General features: G+C 44.4%; 1 protein-coding gene across 3 annotated transcripts in view; it reads right to left on the reverse strand.

Moving 5' to 3' along the window:
* The window catches only part of LOC106566779 (monoglyceride lipase), a 38541-nt gene extending 17640 nt beyond the window's left edge, over positions 1-20901 (reverse strand). The window contains exons 1-7 of one of the 3 annotated variants that reach the window (XM_014135167.2): positions 20666-20901; positions 19324-19468; positions 15233-15339; positions 11277-11413; positions 5514-5624; positions 5153-5242; positions 4277-4492 (exon numbers count right to left, since the gene is read on the reverse strand). In XM_014135167.2, coding sequence (XP_013990642.1) covers positions 4277-4492; positions 5153-5242; positions 5514-5624; positions 11277-11413; positions 15233-15339; positions 19324-19448 — 786 coding nt within the window. In that variant the 5' untranslated portion in view covers positions 19449-19468; positions 20666-20901. Of the gene's footprint in view, positions 1-4276; positions 4493-5152; positions 5243-5513; positions 5625-11276; positions 11414-15232; positions 15340-19323; positions 19660-20665 lie in introns of those variants that run through there. The other 2 variants (XM_014135166.2, XM_045693090.1) reach the window with 2 other exon arrangements.
* Between the last annotated feature and the right edge of the window lie 1774 nt (positions 20902-22675).

Below are 22675 nucleotides of genomic sequence, written 5' to 3' on the forward strand. Positions count from 1 at the left end.
CTCGCTGTGTGTGTTTCACTCTCTCTCTCTCTCTCTCTCTCTCTCTCGCTGTGTGTTTTCCCTCTCTCTCTCTCTCTCTCTCTCTCTCTCGCTGTGTGTGTTTCCCTCTCTCTCTCTCTAGCTGTGTGTGTTTCCCTCTGTCTCTCTCTCTCTCTCGCTGTGTGTGTTTCCCTCTCTCTCTCTCTCTCGCTGTGTGTGTTTCCCTCTCTCTCTCTCTCTCGCTGTGTGTGTTTCCCTCTCTCTCTCTCTCGCTGTGTGTTTTTCTCTCTCTCTCTCTCTCTCGCTGTGTGTGTTTCTCTCTCTCTCTCTCTCTCTCGCTGTGTGTGTTTCTCTCTCTCTCTCTCTCTCTCGCTGTGTGTGTTTCTCTCTCTCTCTCTCTCTCTCGCTGTGTGTGTTTCCCCCTCTCTCTCTCTTTCTCTCACTCACTGTGTGTGTTTCCCCCTCTCTCTCTCTTTCTCTCACTCACTGTGTGTTTCCGCCGTTCTCTCTCTCTCTCTCGCTGTGTGTTTCCCCCCCCTCTCTCTCTCGCTGTCTGTGTTTCCCCCCCTCTCTCTCTCTCTCGCTGTCTGTGTTTCCCCCCTTTCTCTCTCTCGCTGTGTGTGTTTCCCCCTCTCTCTCTCTCTCTCTCGCTGTGTGTGTGTTTCCCCCCCTTCTCTCTCTCTCTCTCGCTGTGTGTGTTCCCCCCCTCTCTCTCTCTCTCTCTCTCTCTCGCTGTGTGTGTTTCCCCCCCTCTCTCTCGCTATGTGTTTCCCCCCCTCTCTCTCTCTCGCTGTGTGTGTTTCCCCCCTCTCTCTCTCGCTGTGTGTGTTTCCCCCCCTCTCGCTGTGTGTGTTTCCCCCCCTCTCTCTCTCTCTCTCTCTCGCTGTGTGTGTTTCCCCCCCTCTCTCTCTCTCTCGCTGTGTGTGTTTCCCCCCCTCTCGCTGTGTGTGTTTCCCCCCCTCTCTCTCTCTCGCTGTGTGTGTTTCCCCCCCTCTCGCTGTGTGTGTTTCCCCCCCCCTCTCTCTCTCTCTCGCTGTGTGTGTTTCCCTCTCTCTCTCTCTCTCGCTGTGTGTGTTTCCCTCTCTCTCTCTCTCTCGCTGTGTGTGTTTCCCTCTCTCTCTCTCTCGCTGTGTGTGTTTCCCTCTCTCTCTCTCTCGCTGTGTGTGTTTCCCTCTCTCTCTCTCTCTCTGTGTGTGTTTCACTCTCTCTCTCTCTCTGTGTGTGTTTCCCTCTCTCTCTCTCTCTCTCTCGCTCTGTGTGTTTCTCTCTCTCTCTCTCTCTCGCTGTGTGTGTTTCCCTCTCTCTCTCTCTCTCTCTCTCTCGCTGTGTGTGTTTCCCTCTCTCTCTCTCTCTCTCGCTGTGTGTGTTTCCCTCTCTCTCTCTCTCGCTGTGTGTGTTTCCCTCTCTCTCTCTCTCTCTCTCTCTCTCGCTGTGTGTGTTTCCCTCTCTCTCTCTCTCTCTCTCTCTCTCTCTCGCTGTGTGTGTTTCCCTCTCTCTCTCTCTCTCTCTCTCTCGCTGTGTGTGTTCCCTCTCTCTCTCTCTCTCTCTCTCTCTCTCTCTCTGTGTGTGTTTCCCTCTCTCTCTCTCTCTCTCTCTCTCTCTCGCTGTGTGTGTTTCCCTCTCTCTCTCTCTAGCTGTGTGTGTTTCCCTCTGTCTCTCTCTCTCTCTCGCTGTGTGTGTTTCCCTCTCTCTCTCTCTCTCTCTCGCTGTGTGTGTTTCCCTCTCTCTCTCTCTCTCGCTGTGTGTGTTTCCCTCTCTCTCTCTCTCTCTGTGTGTGTTTCTCTCTCTCTCTCTCTCTCGCTGTGTGTGTTTCTCTCTCTCTCTCTCTCTCTCGCTGTGTGTGTTTCTCTCTCTCTCTCTCTCTCTCGCTGTGTGTGTTTCTCTCTCTCTCTCTCTCTCTCGCTGTGTGTGTTTCCCCCTCTCTCTCTCTTTCTCTCACTCACTGTGTGTGTTTCCCCCTCTCTCTCTCTTTCTCTCACTCACTGTGTGTTTCCGCCTGCTCTCTCTCTCTCTCGCTGTGTGTTTCCCCCCCCCTCTCTCTCGCTGTCTGTGTTTCCCCCCCCTCTCTCTCTCTCTCGCTGTCTGTGTTTCCCCCCCTTTCTCTCTCTCGCTGTGTGTGTTTCCCCCTCTCTCTCTCTCTCTCTCGCTGTGTGTGTGTTTCCCCCCTCTCTCTCTCTCTCTCTCGCTGTGTGTGTTTCCCCCCCTCTCTCTCTCTCTCTCTCTCTCTCTCGCTGTGTGTGTTTCCCCCCTCTCTCTCGCTATGTGTTTCCCCCCCTCTCTCTCTCTCTCTCTCTCGCTGTGTGTTCCCCCCCCTCTCTCTCTCTCTCTCTCTCGCTGTGTGTGTTTCCCCCCCCTCTCTCTCGCTGTGTGTGTTTCCCCCCCTCTCTCTCTCGCTGTGTGTGTTTCCCACCCCCTCTCTCTCTCTCTCTCGCTGTGTGTGTTTCCCCCCCTCTCTCTCTCTCGCTGTGTGTGTTTCCCCCCCTCTCTCTCTCGCTGTGTGTGTTTCCCCCCCTCTCGCTGTGTGTGTTTCCCCCCCTCTCTCTCTCTCGCTGTGTGTGTTTCCCCCCCCTCTCTCTCTCTCGCTGTGTGTGTTCCCCCCCTCTCGCTGTGTGTGTTTCCCCCCCCCCTCTCTCTCTCACTGTGTGTGTTTCCCCCCCTCTCGCTGTGTGTGTTTCCCCCCCCCTCTCTCTCTCTCTCTCGCTGTGTGTGTTTCCCCCCCTCTCGCTGTGTGTGTTTCCCCCCCTCTCTCTCTCTCTCTCGCTGTGTGTGTTCCCCCCCTCTCGCTGTGTGTGTTTCCCCCCCTATCGCTCTCTCTCTCTGTGTGCGTTTCCCTCTCAAATTCAAGCTGCTTTATTGTCATGAAAAACATTGTCAATATTGCCAAAGAAACAATGTATACAATATACATTGTAATAAAATTATAAATAATAACAAATAATAATATAAAATGGCAGTAAATAATACAAAATTAAATATAAAAATCTAAATATGGAAAATGAAACTATAATTAACTTATAACTAAATAACGGTCATCTTCACCATTACATCAGTACTACAACTACTATCGTCATTACCACTACCACTACCACCACCATCACTAAACTGCTATCATTACCATTACCACCCATACCACTACTATTTGGAATGATAACAATAGTAATAGTAATAGTAATAATATTGTGTTTACAATAGTAATAGTAATAATAAGTAAGTTACTGCTTACTATGCAGATGTTATTATCCAGTGTCCCTCAGGCTATGGCAGGCAAATACATATTTGGCTGCAAGAGGAGCCATGAGTATTTTTACTTTTTCCTCTGGGTTTAATAAGTTCAAATTTGGAATAAATGTAGTCATTTCTGTGAATAAGGAATCTCTTTGTGAGGAATATTTATCACAGTAAAGGAGAAAGTGCATCTCTGTCTCTACCTCTCCTGTCTCCTCTTTGGGTAGCCATGTCTTTTTATGTCTGCTGGTTTCTATTGCCAATCGGTGGTCACTCAGCCTGTACTTGGTAAGGATCTGTCTCTGCTTGGTATCTCTGACAGAGTAGAGATAATCAGCCAATTCATATTCTCTGTTTAGGGTCAGATAGCAATTTAGTCGGCTTTGGGATTTTGTTTCGTTTTTCCAATGTTGTAAATATGAGTCCTTTGATTGGTTCATGATTTTGTTTATTTGAATTCTTTCTTTTGAAGCAGTGCTGGTGTCAGCTTGGTTGGTGAGGTCCAACACCAGCTGACTGAGAGGGCTCGTTTCTGGGCTCAGCTCTTGGGTTTGAAGTGCTTTAAATTGCAGACTTGAATTTGAACTTGCTCTCTCTCTCTCTGTATGTGTGTGTGTGTGTTTCTCTCTCTCTCTCTCTCTCTCTCTCTCATATGTGATAATGTATGGACTTGGAACAGCCAGTGAAACAAATACAGAATGTTAAAGAGCAGAAAATAGAAAAGTTCAAGAGCAGATAAGATGGTGTCCTTTCTAAATATACTGGCTTGTCTATATCAGTTTGTATGACTTAGTGTCTGACCTATTCACATCTGTTGAGACATGTCTGGTTTCGGCCTGTCTGCAAAGTTGTAATCAAGTCATCGGGTGGCTACTTTGAAGAATCTACAATATATTTTGGTTTGTTGAACACTTTTTTGGTTATTACATGATTCCATATGTGTTATTTCATAGTTTTGATGTCTTCACTATTATTCTACGATGTATAAAATAGTCAAAATAAAGAGAAACCCTGGAATGAGTAGGTGTCCAAACTTTTGACTGGTACTGTATGTCTCTGGTGCTGGTCCCACCTTAATCTTCTTGTCTGTGCTCTGGGCCATGTCAAACATCATCTGGGACCCTCTAATGTCACACAGCTTGTCGTCGTCACCATGGAGAAGCAGGAAGGGCCAGGTGATGGCAGGGACCTCTCTCTCGATCCGCGCCGCCGCACCCATCAGCTGCATGCCAAATGACACACGCATCCCACCGTGATAGTTCAACTCGTCATTGTCATACGCCTCAACCTGCAGGGTAAAGGAAGGAACCGCTGAGCATGTTTCATTTCCTTTAGACCTTCACTGATAGTATCCCACAGGGTACTTGGCTTTCTCAATACTGACACATGATGCAAATACTTCTCGACAAGATCTGGCCTGAATACATTCAGTGTACAGTATATACCACTCACTGCTGAAGCTTATCTAAGGCCATATCCTGGGTGACTTGAATAATTAACAAATGGAGAACTGTAACACTCTCATGACCTATTTTCTGTCTAGAAGCTTGACATCAGACCTGCATTTGTTGTAATAAGTACACTTCCTCAACACAACAGGTAGTGAAAGGAGGGAAGGGTGAGAGCCCGATACCCATTGTTGTCTGTTGCTTCCCTTGTTAAAGGGTAGCTTTGGGTGTAAACAGAGAGCTGGACGACGTGGAAAATCCCTAGGCCTGGATCTCAGTCAAGCCTCTATTGTGGAGCTGCCTTTGAAACTGCAAAACATACACAAACCCAGACATATGGGCTCCTATCCAGTCTTATCTCCAACTCTCTTTCTTCATTCAATCACATTGTCCCTTGTGACTAAATAAACTCTTTAACTCTAACTTCTACATCCTAAACATCTGCTTCATGTATTTGCGCACGGATGTATGTACACACACATTCCATAGATCAGTCTCACCTGTTTTTGGTCCCGTGAAACCCATTTAGACTCAATAGAGCCCAGAGAGAGACTAGGCACCATGTGATTTAGGACTTTAGCCAGGAACACCTGTAGACAACAAAGAGGGAAATCCACAGCGATTACAAAGGCATGTAGGGAACTAATACAGCTCTGGTCAGTGGTTAAGTAGTTGTAAAAACAAATGGTATGGTACTGAGTTGTATGGAGCTGTAGACATTGGTGACCCGCTAAATGAGAAGGGACTGAGTGCAGGTAAAACCATAGAACTAGAAATCCCAGAATGGGCATCCTCATTCAAGTTATTGGGAGGATGATGGGTGGGCAGCAAGTAAAGCATATTTGTATGGGTGAAACCCACCTTGAAGGGTGTGGCAGATTCTGGGTTCATCTTGACCATAGGAGCAATCAGAGCCACACCGGCAAAGTCATTTGGTCGTTCACACGCCGTCAGAATGGAAATCGCTCCACCCTGAATGAAAGGGGAAAAGGAAGAGAAGTTATGACATCTTCTGTGATTTAAATCAAATAAGCGAGGGTAAACAAATTAGGAGATGCACAACCGCTTTCTAGAATTAATCAATTTGGAACAGATAATTCTTGATGTTTTTCTGGGAGACCAATTTGTTTGAACAGTGTTTGTCTGCCCAGACATTTGAATATTCATGAGAGTGGGGGCCTCTATCGAGTGAACCTCTAAATAGATCACATATATAGCACCAACATAGCTAGATCTATTTAGTAATAACCATACAATTTAGCTCAGTTGGTAGAGCATGGTACTTGTAATGCTAGGTAGTAGGTTTGATTCCCGGGACCACCCAGAGGTAAAACATATGCACGCATGACCAACTTGCTTTGGATAAAAGCATCTGCTAAATGGCATATACAGTGCATTCGGAAAGTATTCAGGCCCCGTCCCTTTTTCCACATTTTGTTACGTTACAGCCTTATTCTAAAATGGATTAAATAAAAATAAAAATCCTATTCTATCTACACACAATACCCCATAATGACAAAGCGAAAACAGGTTTTAGACATTTTTTCAAATGTATTAAAAATAAAATAAAGAAATACCTTATTTACATAAGTATTCAGACCCTTTGCTATGAGACTCGAAATTGAGCTCAGGTACATCCTGTTTTCATTGATCATCCTTGAGATGTTTCTACAACTTGATTGGACCCCACCTGTGGTAAATGCAATTGATTGGACATGATTTGGAAAGGCACACACCTGTCTATATAAGGTCCCACAGTTGACAGTGTCTGAGCAAAATCCAAGCAATGAGGTTTTTTATTTTTATTTTACCTTTATTTAACCAGGTATGCTAGTTGAGAACAAGTTCTCATTTACAACTGCGACCTGGCCAAGATAAAGCAAAGCAGTGTGACACAAACAACAACAGAGTTACACATGGGATAAGCAAGCATACAGTCAATAACACAACAGAAAAAAAAGAAAGTCTATATACAGTGTGTGCAAATGGCGTGAGGAGGTAAGGCAATAAATAGGCCATAGTAGCAAGTAATTATGATTTAGCAAAATTAACACGGGAGTGATAGATGTGCAGATGTGCAAGTAGAAATACTGGTGTGCAAAAGTGAAGAAAAGTAAATAAAACAATATGGGGATGAGGTAGGTAGATTGGGTGGGCTATTTACAGATGGGCTATGTACAGCTGCAGTGATCGGTTATCTGCTCAGATAGCTGATGTTTAAAGTAAGTGAGGGAAATATTAGTGAGGGAAATAAGTCTCCAGCTTCAGCGATTTTTTGTTGTTGTTGTTGTTGCAATTCGTTCCAGTCAATGGCAGCAGAGAACTGGAAGGAAAGGCGGCCAAATGGGGGTGTTGGCTTTGGGGATGACCAGTGAGATATACCTGCTGGAGCACATGCTACAGTTGGGTGTTGTTATCGTGACCAGTGAGCTGAGATAAGGCGAAGCTTTACCTAGCAAAGACTTATAGATGACAGGTTGATAGAATTGTACGGAGAGCTCCGAGACAGGATTGTGTCGAGGAACAGATCTGGGGAAATGTACCAAAACATTTCTGCAGCATAGAAGGTCCCCAAGAACATAGTGGCCTCCATCATTCTTAATTGGAAGTAGTTTGGAACCACCAAGACTCTTCTTAGAGCTGGCCGCCCAGCCGAACTGAGCAATCAGGGGAAGAAGGGCCTTGGTCAGGGAGGTGACCAAGAACCGTATGGTCACTCTGACAGAGCTCCAGAGTTCCCTTGTGGAGATGGGAGAAACTTCCAGAAGGACAACCATCTCTGCAGCCCTCCACCAATCAGGCCTTTATGGTAGAGTGGCCAGACAGAAGCCACTCCTCAGTAAAAGGCACGTGACAGCCCGCTTGGAGTTTGACAAAAGGCACCTAAAGGACTCTCAGACCATGAGAAACAAGATTTTCTGGTCTGATGAAACCAAGATTGAACTCTTTGGCCTGAATGCCAAGTGTCACGTCTGGAAGAAACCTGGCACCATCCCTACAGTGAAGCATGGTGGTGGCAGCGTCATGCTGTGGGGATGTTTTTCAGCGGCAGGGACTGAGAGACTAGTCAGGATCGAGGAAAAGATGAACAGAGCAAAGTACAGAGAGATCCTTGATGAAAACCTGCTCCAGGAGCGCTCAGGACCTCAGACTGGGGCGAAGGTTCACCTTCCAACAGGACAACAACCCTAAGCACACAGCTAAGACAACGCAGGAGTGGCTTCGGGACAAGTTTATGAATGTCCTTGAATGGCCCAGCCAGAGCCCGGACTTGAAAACGATCAAACATCTCTGGAGAGACCTGAAAATAGCTCTGCAGCGACACTCCCTATCCAACCTGACAGAGCTGAGAGGATCTGCAGAGAAGAATGGGAGAAACTCCCCAAATACAAGTGTGCCAAGCATGTAGTGTCATACTCAAGAAGACTCAAGGCTGCAATCGCTGCCAAAGGTGCTTCAACAAAGTACTAAGTAAAGGGTCTGAATACTTATGACAATGTGATATCAGTTTTTTTTTTATTAAGAATTTGCTGAAAATTATAACCTGTTTTTGCTTTCTCATTATGGGATTTTATGTGTAGATTGATGAGGGGGGAAAAAAACAATTTAATCAATTTTAGAATAAGGCTGTAACGTATCAAAATGTGGAAAAAGTCAAGGGGTCTGAATACTATCCGAATGCACTGTATAATTAAAATATTCTGTGTATCTCTTGGATCTCTCTAATAACTAATCAAGAGAGACCACAAATGCCGACAGTACTTAGCACCTCTGAACAGTGTCTGCAGTCAATCTCTTTTGTGTTCACACAACAAAGACTTTGGAAGTCATCAACCAGTTAACACCTTGTTAAAATACTCCAAACCCTAGGTGGCAGTAGCGATGTTTGGCACTGCATATCCGTGCGTATTGCTTATGGTCTAGATATCAAGAGATCTGCACTAATGTTGCTATTTTTTAGAAAGCCATTATTGACACCAGCCAGATGGCCAGTTAGATAACAACCTAGCAAGATGACAAAGAAACAATTTAATTCCCTTTCCATAACCCCAAACTGCCAGTGCCAGCCCATAGCCAAATGTTTACCTAGCTAGCTAACATTAGCATATTTGCTAGTTAGTACAACATAGCTAGCTAGCTAAGGACACTGCTAAGGATCAGCTAACACAGGCAGCCGTTTCATGGAAACTAGTTAATCCATTGTGATTTAATTATAACGTCAATACTAGCTACAGTGGTTAGCTAGCTTGGAGGAAGTATTTAGTGTTGTGTGCATTGCGTCTGTGCACTTAGCTAGCTACCACCCATAGCCTACATTGCATATGAAGTGTTACTGGCTCATCCATTGGTGTATGGAGAAAATGCCCAATTCTTAGCTTTTTTTTTGGTTGGCTCCCCCACGTGGGGGGTTGTGTTCTCTGATTGGCTCAAAGTCAATTTGTTGGCCACTGACGAGCATTGTGTTCAAGTAGAATCGGTAGGTTTGTCGCAACTCGGTCAGCACGCTGCAAGTACCGCTTTTGTTCTAGCAAGAGAAGGAACGGCATCCCACTGTGATAAGTACCTATCGGCAATGAGATTCCCTGTGTGTTTCGAGAGAGAGAGAGAGAGAGAGAGAGAGAGAGAGAGAGAGAGAGAGAGAGAGAGAGAGAGAGAGAGATCTATCTATCTATCTTTGGAGGGTTGAGCGAGAAACAGAGAGGCTCTTTAAGGAACTGATGAGAGAGGCCTCCACTAGAAATACACACAAACACTAACCCCCGACTGCAATGAGGGGAAAAATACTTGCATAGTGTTGCGTCCCCTGACACTATGAATACTTGGATTGTGGTTATGTAAGGCCCTAACATACTGACATTACATAAAGGCCTGGTTCTGACGAAGTTGGACATGGAAGAGGGCCAGATCTACAGAACCAGAGTGGGAGATGGGGAAGGGGGGAGGAATGAGTTAGGTGGTCAGTAAGTACAGAAAGAGAGGAGGAGAAGGAGGGATGGAGGGAGAAATTGGTCAGTAAGGAGCAACGGTCTGTATAGCTCACTAACCAGGACAGCAGTGAAAGGTCAGTAGGAGAGTAGGCAGTGTAGCAAGGTTTAGCTTGGATAAGAGGGTCTGTTTTTGAGGGCAGTGAGGGTCACTGGTCAATTCATCAGTGGTCAGTGCATGCACTGCAGTAAAGGATGCTTTGGGACTATGTGTATCTGGATTAAGATTCTCCTCTGTAATCTTAAACATGCCATTTGTGTTGACTGAGACCACAGGCTTCAGGTCTTTAAAAAACTTCTTAGGGATTGGTGTACCGCTAGCGAGACAACTTCCGGTGAAACTGGAGAGTGCGCAATTCAAATAAATAATCAGAAATATTATGGATTTTAAACATTTATGTTCATATAAGTGTCTTGTATCGGCTGAAAGCTTAAATTCGTGTTAATCTAACTCCACTGTCCGATTTACAGCAGCTATTACTGCGAAAACATGCTATGCGATTGTTTGAGGACGGCGCCCCACATCAAAATATTTTTCCACCGGCACAGGTTTCACACATTCAAAAATAACGATTAAATATTCACTTACTTTTTGAAAATCGTCCTCTGATTTGTCATGTTGACTGAGACTACAGGCTTCAGGGCTTTAATGCCAATAGTGGTGGTGGAATTTGTCCGACACAAGAAGTGCACAATTTGACGCTGCTCGTACATTACAGTCTCAAGGCATCAGACATGGGTTCTAAGCATTGCTTTTTCATATTCATTTGGGACTGGCTTCCCAGACACAGATTATGCCTAGTCCTGGACTAAAAATGACTTTAAATGGAGCTTCTCCATTGAGCATACCTTTTAGTCCTAGACTAAGCATCATCTGTGTCCGGGAAGCCGGCCCACATGTCTGAAAAATGCCAAGCCTTACCTCACGCCACAGGCTTTTCCATTCCAATAACTTCCCATTAAAACGTCCTGTTTAAATGTTTACGTTCAGACGTTCTAAACATTTACTCTACTAAAATTGCCTACGTTCCAGTCATAGTGAAGCAAAGTACTCTAATTATAACAGCAGGTCAAACCCAGGGGAAGGCTGTCTATATGTGCATGGCTGGTGGTACATGAGGGAATCTAAAGGATTGCTATCACAATGAGGATCTTGACCTAAAGGCTACAGGTGGTTTCCATTGTTTGTGGGCTTTACGTCACAGAAGCAGAGTTCAGTCATAGAACAGCAGAACAAGCAAACATAGACAGGAAAGAGCAGCACGGAAGGGAAACGAGGCCTCTAATGCTAAATACGGTAAATCCTTTTGAAAGCCTGACTTGGCACTATTGGTTCTTACAATGCTAGACTTTCAAAGGACACCATCTCCCAAGAGCTTGTAGAATAAATGATGGCATACACGTCAGCTGTGATGTCAGAGCATCTGTGGTCATTTGAGTCACACTGAGTGCAGGGGTGTTGAATGCAGGCCTTGTCTAATGTTTGTGTGATGGATATAGCTTTAAGGTAACCCTGGCCCTATGACCTCTGAGAAAACAGTTTGTCCTGTATTGTATTAAGAGGTAAACATACCATAGCACCTGGCAATAATACAGTCTCAATGTTTGGTCAGGGAGGAAACTAAAGAGGGTAGCGCACCATAGAATGTCCAATGATGAAGATTGGCAGGTCAGGGTGTCGTCCCTTCATCAGGTCAATGTGCTGGAGGGAGTCTCTGACAAACACCTGGAAGTCCTTAATATTCATCCTGTCTCCTTCACTCTGACCATGGCCAACTGATGGAGGGAGAGAGAGACACGAGATGAGATGAGAGAAACTACTGAGTTACAGAGACAAGAGGGGAATAAATTGCCCCACTCTCCCCCTCATTACTCTCTGTACAGAAAAGAGGGAGAGCGAAGAGAGCCATTTCCATCCCTGTACATGTCAATCCACGTGCTAGCCATCCATCCCTCCTCCCATTTCCTTCCAACACTTTGCTCTGAACATGCCAATGAAGCCAGTGTTTCCCCTATATGCATTGAGCAGTGGCACACCACTGCTGCTAAATAGTGGCACACCACACAAATATATATATATATATTAGTACCAGTCCAAACTTTGGACACAGCTACTCATTCAAGGGTTTTTCTTTAGTTTTACTGTTTTCTACATTGTAGAATAATAGTGACTACATCAAAATGATTAAATAACACATATGGAATCATGTAGTAAACAAAAAAGTGTAAACAAATCAAAATATATTTTAGATTCTTCAAAGTAGCCTCCCTTTGCCTTGATGACAGCTTTGCACACTCTTGGAATTCTCTCAACCAGCTTCACCTAGAATGCTTTCCCAACAGTCTTGAAGGAGTTCCCACATATGCTGAGCATTTGTTGGCTGCTTTTCCTTCACTCTGCGGTCCAACTCATCCCAAACCATCTCAATTGGGTTGAGGTTGGGTGAGTGTGGAGGCCAGGTCATCTGATGCAGCACTCCATCACTCTCCTTCTTGGTCAAATAGCACTTACACAGCCTGGAGGTGTGTTTGGGTCATTGTGCTGTTGAAAAACAAATGATAGTCCCACTAAGCGCAAACCAGGTGGGATGGCGTATCGCTGCAGAATGCTGTGGTAGCCATGCTGGTTAAGTGTGCATTGAATTCTAAATAAATCACTGACAATGTCACCAGCAAAGCACCCCCACACCATCACACCTCCTCCTCCATGCTTCACGGTGGGAACCACACATGCAGAGATCATCCGTTCACCTACTCTGCATCTCATTAAGACACGGCGGTTGGAACCAAAAATCTCAAATTTGGACTCATCAGACCAAAGGACAGATTTCCACCGGTCTAATGTCCATTGCTCGTGTTTCTTGGCCCAAGCAAGTCTCTTCTTCTTAGTGGTGTCCTTAGTAGTGTTTTTTTTGCAACAATTCGACCACAAAGGCCTGATTCACGCAGTCTCCTCTGAACAGTTGATGTTGAGATGTGTCTCTGTGAAGCATTTATTTGGATTCAATCTGAGGTGCAGTTAACTCTAAAGAACTTATCCTCTGCAGCAAATGTAACTCTGGGTCTTCCTTTCCTGTGGAGGTCCTCATGAGAGCCAGCTTCACCATTGTGCTTAATGGTTTTTGCGACTGCACTTGAAAAAACTTTCAAAGGTCTTGACATTTTCCAGATTGACTTCATGTCTTAATTAATGATGGACTGTCGTTTCTCTTTGCTTATTTGAGCTGTTCTTAACATAATATGTACTTGGTCTTTTACCAAATAGGGCTAGCTTCTGTATACCACCCCTACCTTGGCTAAAATGCATTAAGAAGGAAAGAAATTCCACAAATTAACAAGGCACATCTGTTAATTGAAATGCATTCCAGGTGACTACCTCATGAAACTGGTTGAGAAAATGCAGAGTGTGCAAAGCTGTCATCAAGGCAAAGGACAGCTGCTTTGAAGAATCTCAAATATAAAATATAATCACTAAAATAGACATTCAGGGACAATCTAACATTTAAAAAAAATGGCATAGCATAGATTTTGTTATAATGTTTGAGTCACTCAGATAGCATAAAAACAAGGCATAAGCAAATGTGTATAATTGCAGGAAATGAGCTTTAAAACTTAACCCCCCCTTTAACCTTGCCAACGCTGCTAAAAGAAAACATTCAGAACATGTGCCTTTCTCTCTCATAGCTTCCACTGATAATGGTGCAATGGAAGCCCATTGGTGTCTGTCAGGCGATACCGTTCTTTGCTTCTCTGCAGTGAAGGGTATGTGTGTGTGCATGCTCGTCTGTGTCAAAAATCCCATTCTCACCTAGTGATTCAATATTTTGGTTATTACTTTGAAACTCAATGGAAAAAGATTTGACTGTCGTAGACAAATGACATGTATTAACACCATCCTCACTACTACAGTGGGGGAAAAAAGTATTTGATCCCCTGCTGATTTTGTACGTTTGCCCACTTACAAAGAAATGATCAGTCTATAATTTTAATAGTAGGTTTATTTGAACAGTGAGAGACAGAATAACAACAACAAAAATCCAGAAAAACGCATGTCAAAAATGTTATAAAATTATTTGCATTTTAATGAGGGAAATAAGTATTTTACCCCTCTGCAAAACATGACTTAGTACTTGGTGGCAAAACCCTTGTTGGCAATCACAGAGGTCAGACGTTTCTTGTAGTTGGCCACCAGGTTTGCACACATCTCAGGAGGGATTTTGTCCCACTCCTCTTTGCAGATCTTCTCCAAGTCATTAAGGTTTCGAGGCTGACGTTTGGCAACTCGACCTTCAGCTCCCTCCACAGATTTTCTATGGGATTAAGGTCTGGAGATTGGCTAGGCCACTCCAGGACCTTAATGTGCTTCTTCTTGAGCCACTCCTTTGTTGCCTTGGCCGTGTGTTTTGGGTCATTGTCATGCTGGAATACCCATCCACAACCCATTTTCAATGCCCTGGCTGAGGGAAGGAGGTTCTCACCCAAGATTTGACGGTACATGGCCCCGTCCTTTTGATGCGGTGAAGTTGTCCTGTCCCCTTAGCAGAAAAACACCCCCAAAGCATAATGTTTCCACCTCCATGTTTGATGGTGGAGATAGTGTTCTTGGGGTCATAGGCAGCATTCCTCCTCCTCCAAACACGGCGAGTTGAGTTGATGTCAAAGAGCTCCATTTTCGTCTCATCTAACCACAACACTTTCACCAGTTGTCCTCTGAATCATTCAGATGTTCATTGGCAAACTTCAGACGGGCATGTATATGTATTCTTGAGCAGGGGGACCTTGCGGGTGCTGCAGGATTTCAGTCCTTCACGGCGTTGTGTGTTACCAATTGTTTTCTTGGTGACTATGGTCCCAGCTGCCTTGAGATCATTGACAAGATCCTCCCGTGTAGTTCTGGGCTGATTCCTCACCGTTCTCATGATCATTGCAACTCCACGAGGTGAGATCTTGCATGGAGCCCCAGGCCGAGGGATATTGACAGTTCTTTTGTGTTTCTTCCATTTGCGAATAATTGCACCAAATGTTGTCACCTTCTCACCAAGCTGCTTGGCGATGGTCTTGTAGCCCATTCCAGCCTTGTGTAGGTCTACAATCTTGTCCCTGACATCCTTGGAGAGCTCTTTGGTCTTGGCCATGGTGGAGAGTTTGGAATCTGATTGATTGATTGCTTCTGTGGACAGGTGTCTTTTTTACAGGTAACAAGCTGCGGTTAGGAGCACTCCCTTTAAGAGTGTGCTCCTAATCTCAGCTCGTTACCTGTATAAAAGACACCTGGGAGCCAGAAATCTTTCTGATTGAGAGGGGGTCAAATACTTATTTCCCTCATTAAAATGCAAATTAATTTATAACATTTCTGACATGCGTTTTTCTGGATATTTTTTATGTTATTCTGTCTCTCACTGTTCAAATAAACCTACCATTAAAATTATAGACTGATCCTTTCTTTGTCAGTGGGAAAACGTAAAAAATCAGCAGGGGATCAAATACTTTCCCCCCCCACTGTATATAATAACCTTAGAATCGGTCATTTCTGTAGTGTAAAATAAGTGCTACGTCTGTGGCTCTGTAAGAGGTGCTGCTGGGTGTTTAACTCACCATGGTCGTGTGCAAAGACAAGCAGAGACTGTTCCTTCAGGGTCTGGCCGATCTCATCATACGGCCCACAATGCTCCCCTGCCCCATGGGCTACGAACACCAGAGCCCTTCAAGAAATGGGGAAGGAGAAGTCAGTCACATTACATGCACATAAGCACATGGACACACATTAACACAAAAACAACATCCTTGTGATCACCATCAAGAGTTTCATCAGAATAAACCATCCCACATCCTCCAGCGATAGCAGTTATCAGAACCCCGACACACCCTTGTTTACCCACAGAGCAGCAGAGTTAAGTGGAACCAGACAGAGGACTAATCTACAAAAACAGACACATAGCCACGAGAAAGAGCAGGGAACCAACCCAGCTTGCCACTGCTGCTTTAGTTCCTGTTTATAACCAGTTTGAAAAACTGAGTGAAGCTCTCAGTCAGTGGCAATTAGCCTGAATGTGTTCAGAGAAGGAGATGTGAAAGGAAGAGTAAGAGAGTGGCTGTTCATTAAACTTCATTGGTATCTCTGTTCCAGTTTCTCTCTCTCTTTCATTCTCTCGTTCTTATTTGAGAGCCTCCGGCTGGCTAGAGCTTCCCATGTACTTATTGGCTAAGGAGTTTCTCAAAGCGCGCCTTTGTGTGAACATAATGTTCCCAACACACATGGGACAGTAGGACTTCTATAGAGCTAATCTCAGTATATTCGGTGTCTTGAGAATGGTAGTAGGGAGTCAAAATTCTCTCCCTCCCTCAATCTCTCCAAGGAATTTGAAACCCACTTCGTCTCCCAGAATGTGGCTTTGAACCAGGCTTATCAAATGCTGCCTCTAGCCTGAAAGAACATCAAGTTTTCCTGCAGCATGAAACAAGCCAAGATGATAATCCTCTTTATGGGATGCAGACTGAACTCTGTTTTATAGGACATGGACTGATATCTATCATGAATAGATTAATTCACTCAAACACAATAAGACTGGCCAATCTCTGTGGCATATCAAGCTGCACGTGTGTGGTCGAGGTTGGGAGAGGTTGTAAATGGGCCAGGGCCTGAACACTGGCATCTTAATCAGATCAAGGGACTAAGCTTCTCAACACTCCAGGGCCATAGCCCTGACTACAGACTGTGTGAGACAGGGCTGGGGACATCACAGTGAATACAGCTACAACCAGAACAGCCAAATGAGCACATCGTGGTGTGTGTGTGTGTGTGTGTGTGTGTGTGTGTGTGTGTGTGTGTGTGTGTGTGTGTGTGTGTGTGTGTGTGTGTGTGTGTTTGTGCAAGTGAGTAGTGAGAGAGCCTAAAAGCAATAAGGCAAACATTCAAGTCAGCCTTGTTTGGTAAGGAAATTATTGTAATCCTGATTCAATTGTGTAAAACATCAATAGTGGAATGACCCACTTAACTACATGCAGTGTGTGTGTGTGTGTGTGTGGACACGTTTTAATATACTTGTGAGTATATTAAATGCTTGTTGAAAAGTCCTCACAGTAATAGCAAACCAACAGAAATTCAGAGAAGTGAGGACATTTTGCCGGTCCTCACTTGTAAAAAGGCTATTTTAGGCTTAGAGGTTAGGGTTATAATTAGGGTTATTGGTTAGGTTTAGGAGTTAAGGTTAGGTTTAGGGTTTAATGTTAGGGTAAGGTTTAGCAGTATTTCTCAAGTAAAAACAATTGCATGAAAACGAGTCGTCTATCTTTGAATGACAACAAACACTTCATTGAAGAATCTCTACTGTTGACCAATGACCAACAAAGGGGCGTAGACTTCGGCTCCGAACTTCAGCTTTTCGAGAAAACAAAATGGTGTGCACAAACAGCCCCCCCCAAAAAACTTGCCGAAGACCAAAACTAACAAAAACTTCCCAGAATAACATCATAATATATCCAGGAACTGTTCTGGATGGGAAGCACGCAGATGCCTTTACTCTCTATATGCCCAGTCAGGGATGTTATCAACTGACCTGTTTTGCAGAATCGGCATGTAGTTGATATTACAACACATTTTTACACAAGCATTTTTTACATTTTAATCCTACCTTTAAAAACTGAGGGGCTGGATCTCACAAAATCATAAAGGGGAGAATCCATAGCTTGTAGAGATTTACACCAAAATGGTCATTTTTATAAATGATGCCACCACATGAACAGAAAGCCCCAAAATATCTTTCTCTCTGATTTTCCCACCCCCATATGAGATGCCAAATACTAGCCGAGTCTAAAGAATAGCATGTGCTAAACAAACAGTGCTCTACTATAAACTGACCCATACTACTGTTAGTCGAAGTTATTCAATTGGCAGTATTCTAGGGACCTGATGGTAACCATAGTAACAGCACTGTAGTAAGACTGTGCTGCTGAGGGGGATGAATGGTTGCTGCAGTAACAGTTGCTAGACCGCAGTGCAGGCATGTAAATGGCTGTTGTTGTTGTGTGAGATGTGGGTGTACTGTACTTACTGTGCCATTGGACTAGCCTGCACTCTGTCTGTACTCACTGTACTGTGCCATTGGACTAGCCTGCACTCTGTCTGTACTGACTGTACTGTGCCATTGGACTAGCCTGCACTCTGTCTGTACTGTACTTACTGTGCCATTAGACTAGCCTGCACTCTGTCTGCACTGACTGTACTGTGCCATTGGACTAGCCTGCACTCTGTCTGCACTGACTGTACTGTGCCATTGGACTAGCCTGCACTCTGTCTGTACTGACTGTACTGTGCCATTGGACTAGCCTGCACTCTGTCTGTACTGACTGTACTGTGCCATTGGACTAGCCTGCACTCTGTCTGCACTGACTGTACTGTGCCATTGGACTAGCCTGCACTCTGTCTGTACTGACTGTACTGTGCCATTGGACTAGCCTGCACTCTGTCTGCACTGACTGTACTGTGCCATTGGACTAGCCTGCACTCTGTCTGTACTGTACTTACTGTGCCATTAGACTAGCCTGCACTCTGTCTGTACTGACTGTACTGTGCCATTGGACTAGCCTGCACTCTGTCTGTACTGACTGTACTGTGCCATTGGACTAGCCTGCACTCTGTCTGTACTGTACTTACTGTGCCATTGGACTAGCCTGCACTCTGTCTGTACTGACTGTACTGTGCTATTGGACTAGCCTGCACTCTGTCTGTACTGACTGTACTGTGCCATTGGACTAGCCTGCACTCTGTCTGTACTGACTGTACTGTGCCATTGGACTAGCCTGCACTCTGTCTGTACTGACTGTACTGTGCCATTGGACTAGCCTGCACTCTGTCTGCACTGACTGTACTGTGCCATTGGACTAGCCTGCACTCTGTCTGTACTGACTGTACTGTGCCATTGGACTAGCCTGCACTCTGTCTGTACTGACTGTACTGTGCCATTAGACTAGCCTGCACTCTGTCTGTACTGACTGTACTGTGCCATTGGACTAGCCTGCACTCTGTCTGTACTGACTGTAATGTTGATTGAATTAGGTTCATACACTAGCAGTGACATTCTGTAGCCTGGCCTATATGACAGGAGCTGTGTGTGTGATCCGAGACAGATTCTCAATCCGCCCACAAACAAGGAACATGCTTCCATGTTTATAGAGAAGTAAAACCACAACCCCCTTGTCAGAGCTAGCATGAGTCAGTTGTAGGCTACTGCAAGCTCCATGGTTTGGTGTGACTCTAGCTTGACTACAGTCCAGATGTTGTGTGCCTCTGTTTCCAGGGCCAACTCTCTGTCTCTGATGTATTGGAGTCTGTTCCATTTTAAATGGTGTTCTGGGGTGAGGGGGCAGGGACCAAGGACAGGTGCATAATAACTTACTGTATTGAAAACATTATGTTGTATCCTTTGAGTCTGACAGTCTCTAACAGGCTGGTGTAGCCTCAAAAAGATTATCTCTGTTGAAAATTCGACTTTTTATTATAGGGTACATAGGATACATAGCTGTGAACGTTCTATTAAATAATAAAGACATTGTTTATCATTTCAAAAATACACGCACAACCTCCGGACATGGCAGGTGACGAAAACAATGTCGTTGTCTTCGATCATCCACGCTCTTTTATGGATTATGCCTCGTTTTACACATCACATGACATTTCTTCCACTGACCTTGGGGGGCCCTCCGGCTCCCAGTAGCGGCAGAACAAGTGCTGTCCGTCGGCATTGACGATGTGCTGCAAGTCGGCGTAGGGGACACCTTGCGGAGTCCGCCGCGGAGCTCCTTGTTCGGGCATGGAGGCGCCGAGGACCCACTCTGCAACATAAACACGGAGCACAGATATTAGGTCGGTGCTGTACAGGTAGGACAGACCGGCGAAAAACAAGCACGTGACCAAGACTTTCATTGTTCGCTCTTTTTCATTCATTTGCCGGCTGGCCGGTGGTCAGCAGCAAGCGATTCCGCAGTTTAGAAATCTTTTTTTCAATTCAACACAGCGATCTACGTCACGGAAGCGTAAGCCTATGTTCAACTCGCCTCCCCCGGGTGACTGTGGTCACGCTTCACCACAACCCCTCCCCCTTCACGCTCAGCAGATGACTTTTATGGCAAGTGCACATTAAATGGATAGCAATATAGTCTTATGTTACAGTAACAATAGGCAGTGGTTGACTTGGGCACACGCTCACCTCAGCTGAGTACCAGCACCTCAAATGTTTTACTGCTTGAGCTCCTGTTCCTCTTAGAGAATATTAACTCAAAAGTATTGTGGAGCTCCTGTATCTAAATATAAACAGTACCGGCACCCAAAATGATTAACGGAACCTATTTCAGTCCAAGTCCAGCACTGACAATAGGCTACAGTGCAGTCAAGGTGACTGAATGTAGGCTACAGAATGTCGTGCAAAAGAGGCTGTCAGTAAGAATTAACCGCGCTATTTCCTGAGGTCGAGTTTGACTACATTTTAATAATAACCTATATCAAGCTGATGTCGTCTTGTGAAAACAAATATACATGTTAACCAATGTGCGCCTTGGAATAGGCTATGGGTCAATTAACTATTGATGACAGTGCTTCTGATAAGCTATAAATAGATCGACCATTCTCAAGGGACATGAGTGGACAGTGTCGACCACACTACCAGTTTTGGCACTGTCGAAAGTGGAGTCAAATAGCACACACAAGAAATACATATAGCCAGAAATGCTAGAAATACTTTTATGTTATTTTTGACAGCCTGTGTCAAAAATCTGGGTCCACAGTCCATTGTTTCAACATATACAATTTTGCTACTTATAACAATGTAGCTAAACGTGACATTTTTGTGATTTAACTGGCATACCTGTCACATTTGTTACGTTACTATTAGTAGCAACATTGTATCTGTTGAATAAAATGCAATATTCAGAGGTGGACAGTAAACTCTTGTCTGAGATAACAACACGAAATGGAAACAATGCTTGAGGTCTTGTTTTTATAATGATGATGACTGGCTAAAAAAGTTGACCAACCTTGTGTCCTGAAAGGTCTGTCAAGTTTCTGCTTCCTCTCACACGGCTCTCTCTTCCTTTTCAGCTCTTTCGGTTGAAGTTGCGTGGCTGCTTGTAGGTAATGCGTGCGAGAGAAAACACCAAATACACACACTGACTGAAACCCATTTCCAGCATGCGGATGGAGCTTCACGTATTAGACCAAAACGCCTCTTGTCCTGCTCTCTCTCTCTCTCTCTCTCTCTCTCAATCCACATGTGTTCTGCATGTCCAGAGCAAAACTGCTATTAGCTAGAGGTTCTGGGAACAGAGAATAGGTGATGAAGATAGATTATGTTTTGTCAGAGGCCCAGAATAAACCCATCCATTTGTTATTAAATGTTCATGTTCACATACTGGACTTGGCCAGTTCCAATTATAGATTGTTATGGTTGTGCAACTATGGATCATTAGATATTCAACTTTTTTTCTATTAAAATCTAATGGTCTCTCTCTTTCTCACACACACAGATACACACATGTGCATGCATGCGCACACGCATGTACACACAAACCCGCACACATGTACACAGAGAGAGAGAGAGAGAGAAAAAGAAAGAAATAAAACATTCATGCATGAATACATATACTTAGTGGAATATGCAGAGAAACTAGAGGAACTAGTGTTATGACACTATTATTGCCTTGGCCACCATTATGTCTCCATTGACTCTTGAGTGCCCTTGAAGTAATAACAGGTAAGTTACATACTAAGAATTTAAGAAAAACATTAAGGTACAGAAAGGGTAACTACTGTTACTGTGATGCACTGGAATGTTGTACATGGATCTGGGTTTGGACATTGTAGACTAATGCATTATGACCCAGAAACATGATATCAAATCACATACAGTCCCAGTCAAAAGTTTAGACAAACCTACTCATTGAAGGGTTTTTCTTTATTTTTACTATTTTCTACATTGCAAAATAATAGTGAAGACATCAAAACTATTAGATAACACATATGGAATCATGTAGTAACCAAAAAAGTGTTAAACAAATCAAAATATATTTAAGATTATTTTCAAAGGAGCCACCCTTTGCCTTGATGACAGCTTTACACACTCTAGGCACACTCTTGGCACTCTCTCAACCAGCTTCACCTGGAATGCTTTTCCAACAGTCTTGAAGGACTTCCGACATATGCTGAGCACTTGTTGGCTTCTTTTCCTTCACTCTGCGTTTTTTAAAAATTGATTTAACCTTAAGTCAGATAAGAACTAATCCTTATTTACAACGACGGCCTACCTCAGCCAAACCTGGACAACGCTGTGCCAATTGTGCGCCGCCCTATGGGACTCCCAATCACGGCCAGATGTTATACAACCTGGATTCAAACCAGGGACAGTAGTGATGCCTCTTGCTCACTGAGATGCAACGCCTTATACCGCTGCGCTACTCGGGAGCCCAAACCATCTCAATTAGGTTGAGGTCGGGTGATTGTGGAGGCAAGGTCATCTGATTCAGCACTCCATCACTCTCCTCCTGGTCAAATAGCCCTTACACAGCCTGGAGGTGTGTTAGGTCATTGTCCAGTTGAAAACAAATGATAGTCCCACTAAACACAAACCAGATGGGATGGCGTATCGCTGCAGAATGTTGTGGTAGCCATGCTGGTTAAGTGTGCATTGAATTCTAAATAAATCACTGACAGTGTCACCAGCAAAGCACCATCACACCCCCTCCTCCACGCTTCACGGTGGGAACCACACATGCGGAGATCATCCGTTCATCTACTCTGCATCTCACAAAGACACAGCAGTTGGAACCAAAAATCTCAAATTTGGACTAATGTCCATTGCTTGTGTTTCTTGGCCCAAGCAAGTCTCTTCTTCTTATTGGTGTCCTTTAGTAGTGGTTTCTTTGCAGCAATTCAACCATGAAGGCCTGATTCACGCAGTCCCCTCTGAACAGTTGATGTTGAGATGTGTCTGTTACTTGAGCTCTGTAAAAGAATTTATTTGGGCTGCAATATCTGAGGCTGGTAACTCT

This window comes from Salmo salar, chromosome ssa13 (assembly GCF_905237065.1).
Source record: "Salmo salar chromosome ssa13, Ssal_v3.1, whole genome shotgun sequence".
Taxonomy (NCBI): Eukaryota; Metazoa; Chordata; class Actinopteri; order Salmoniformes; family Salmonidae; genus Salmo; species Salmo salar.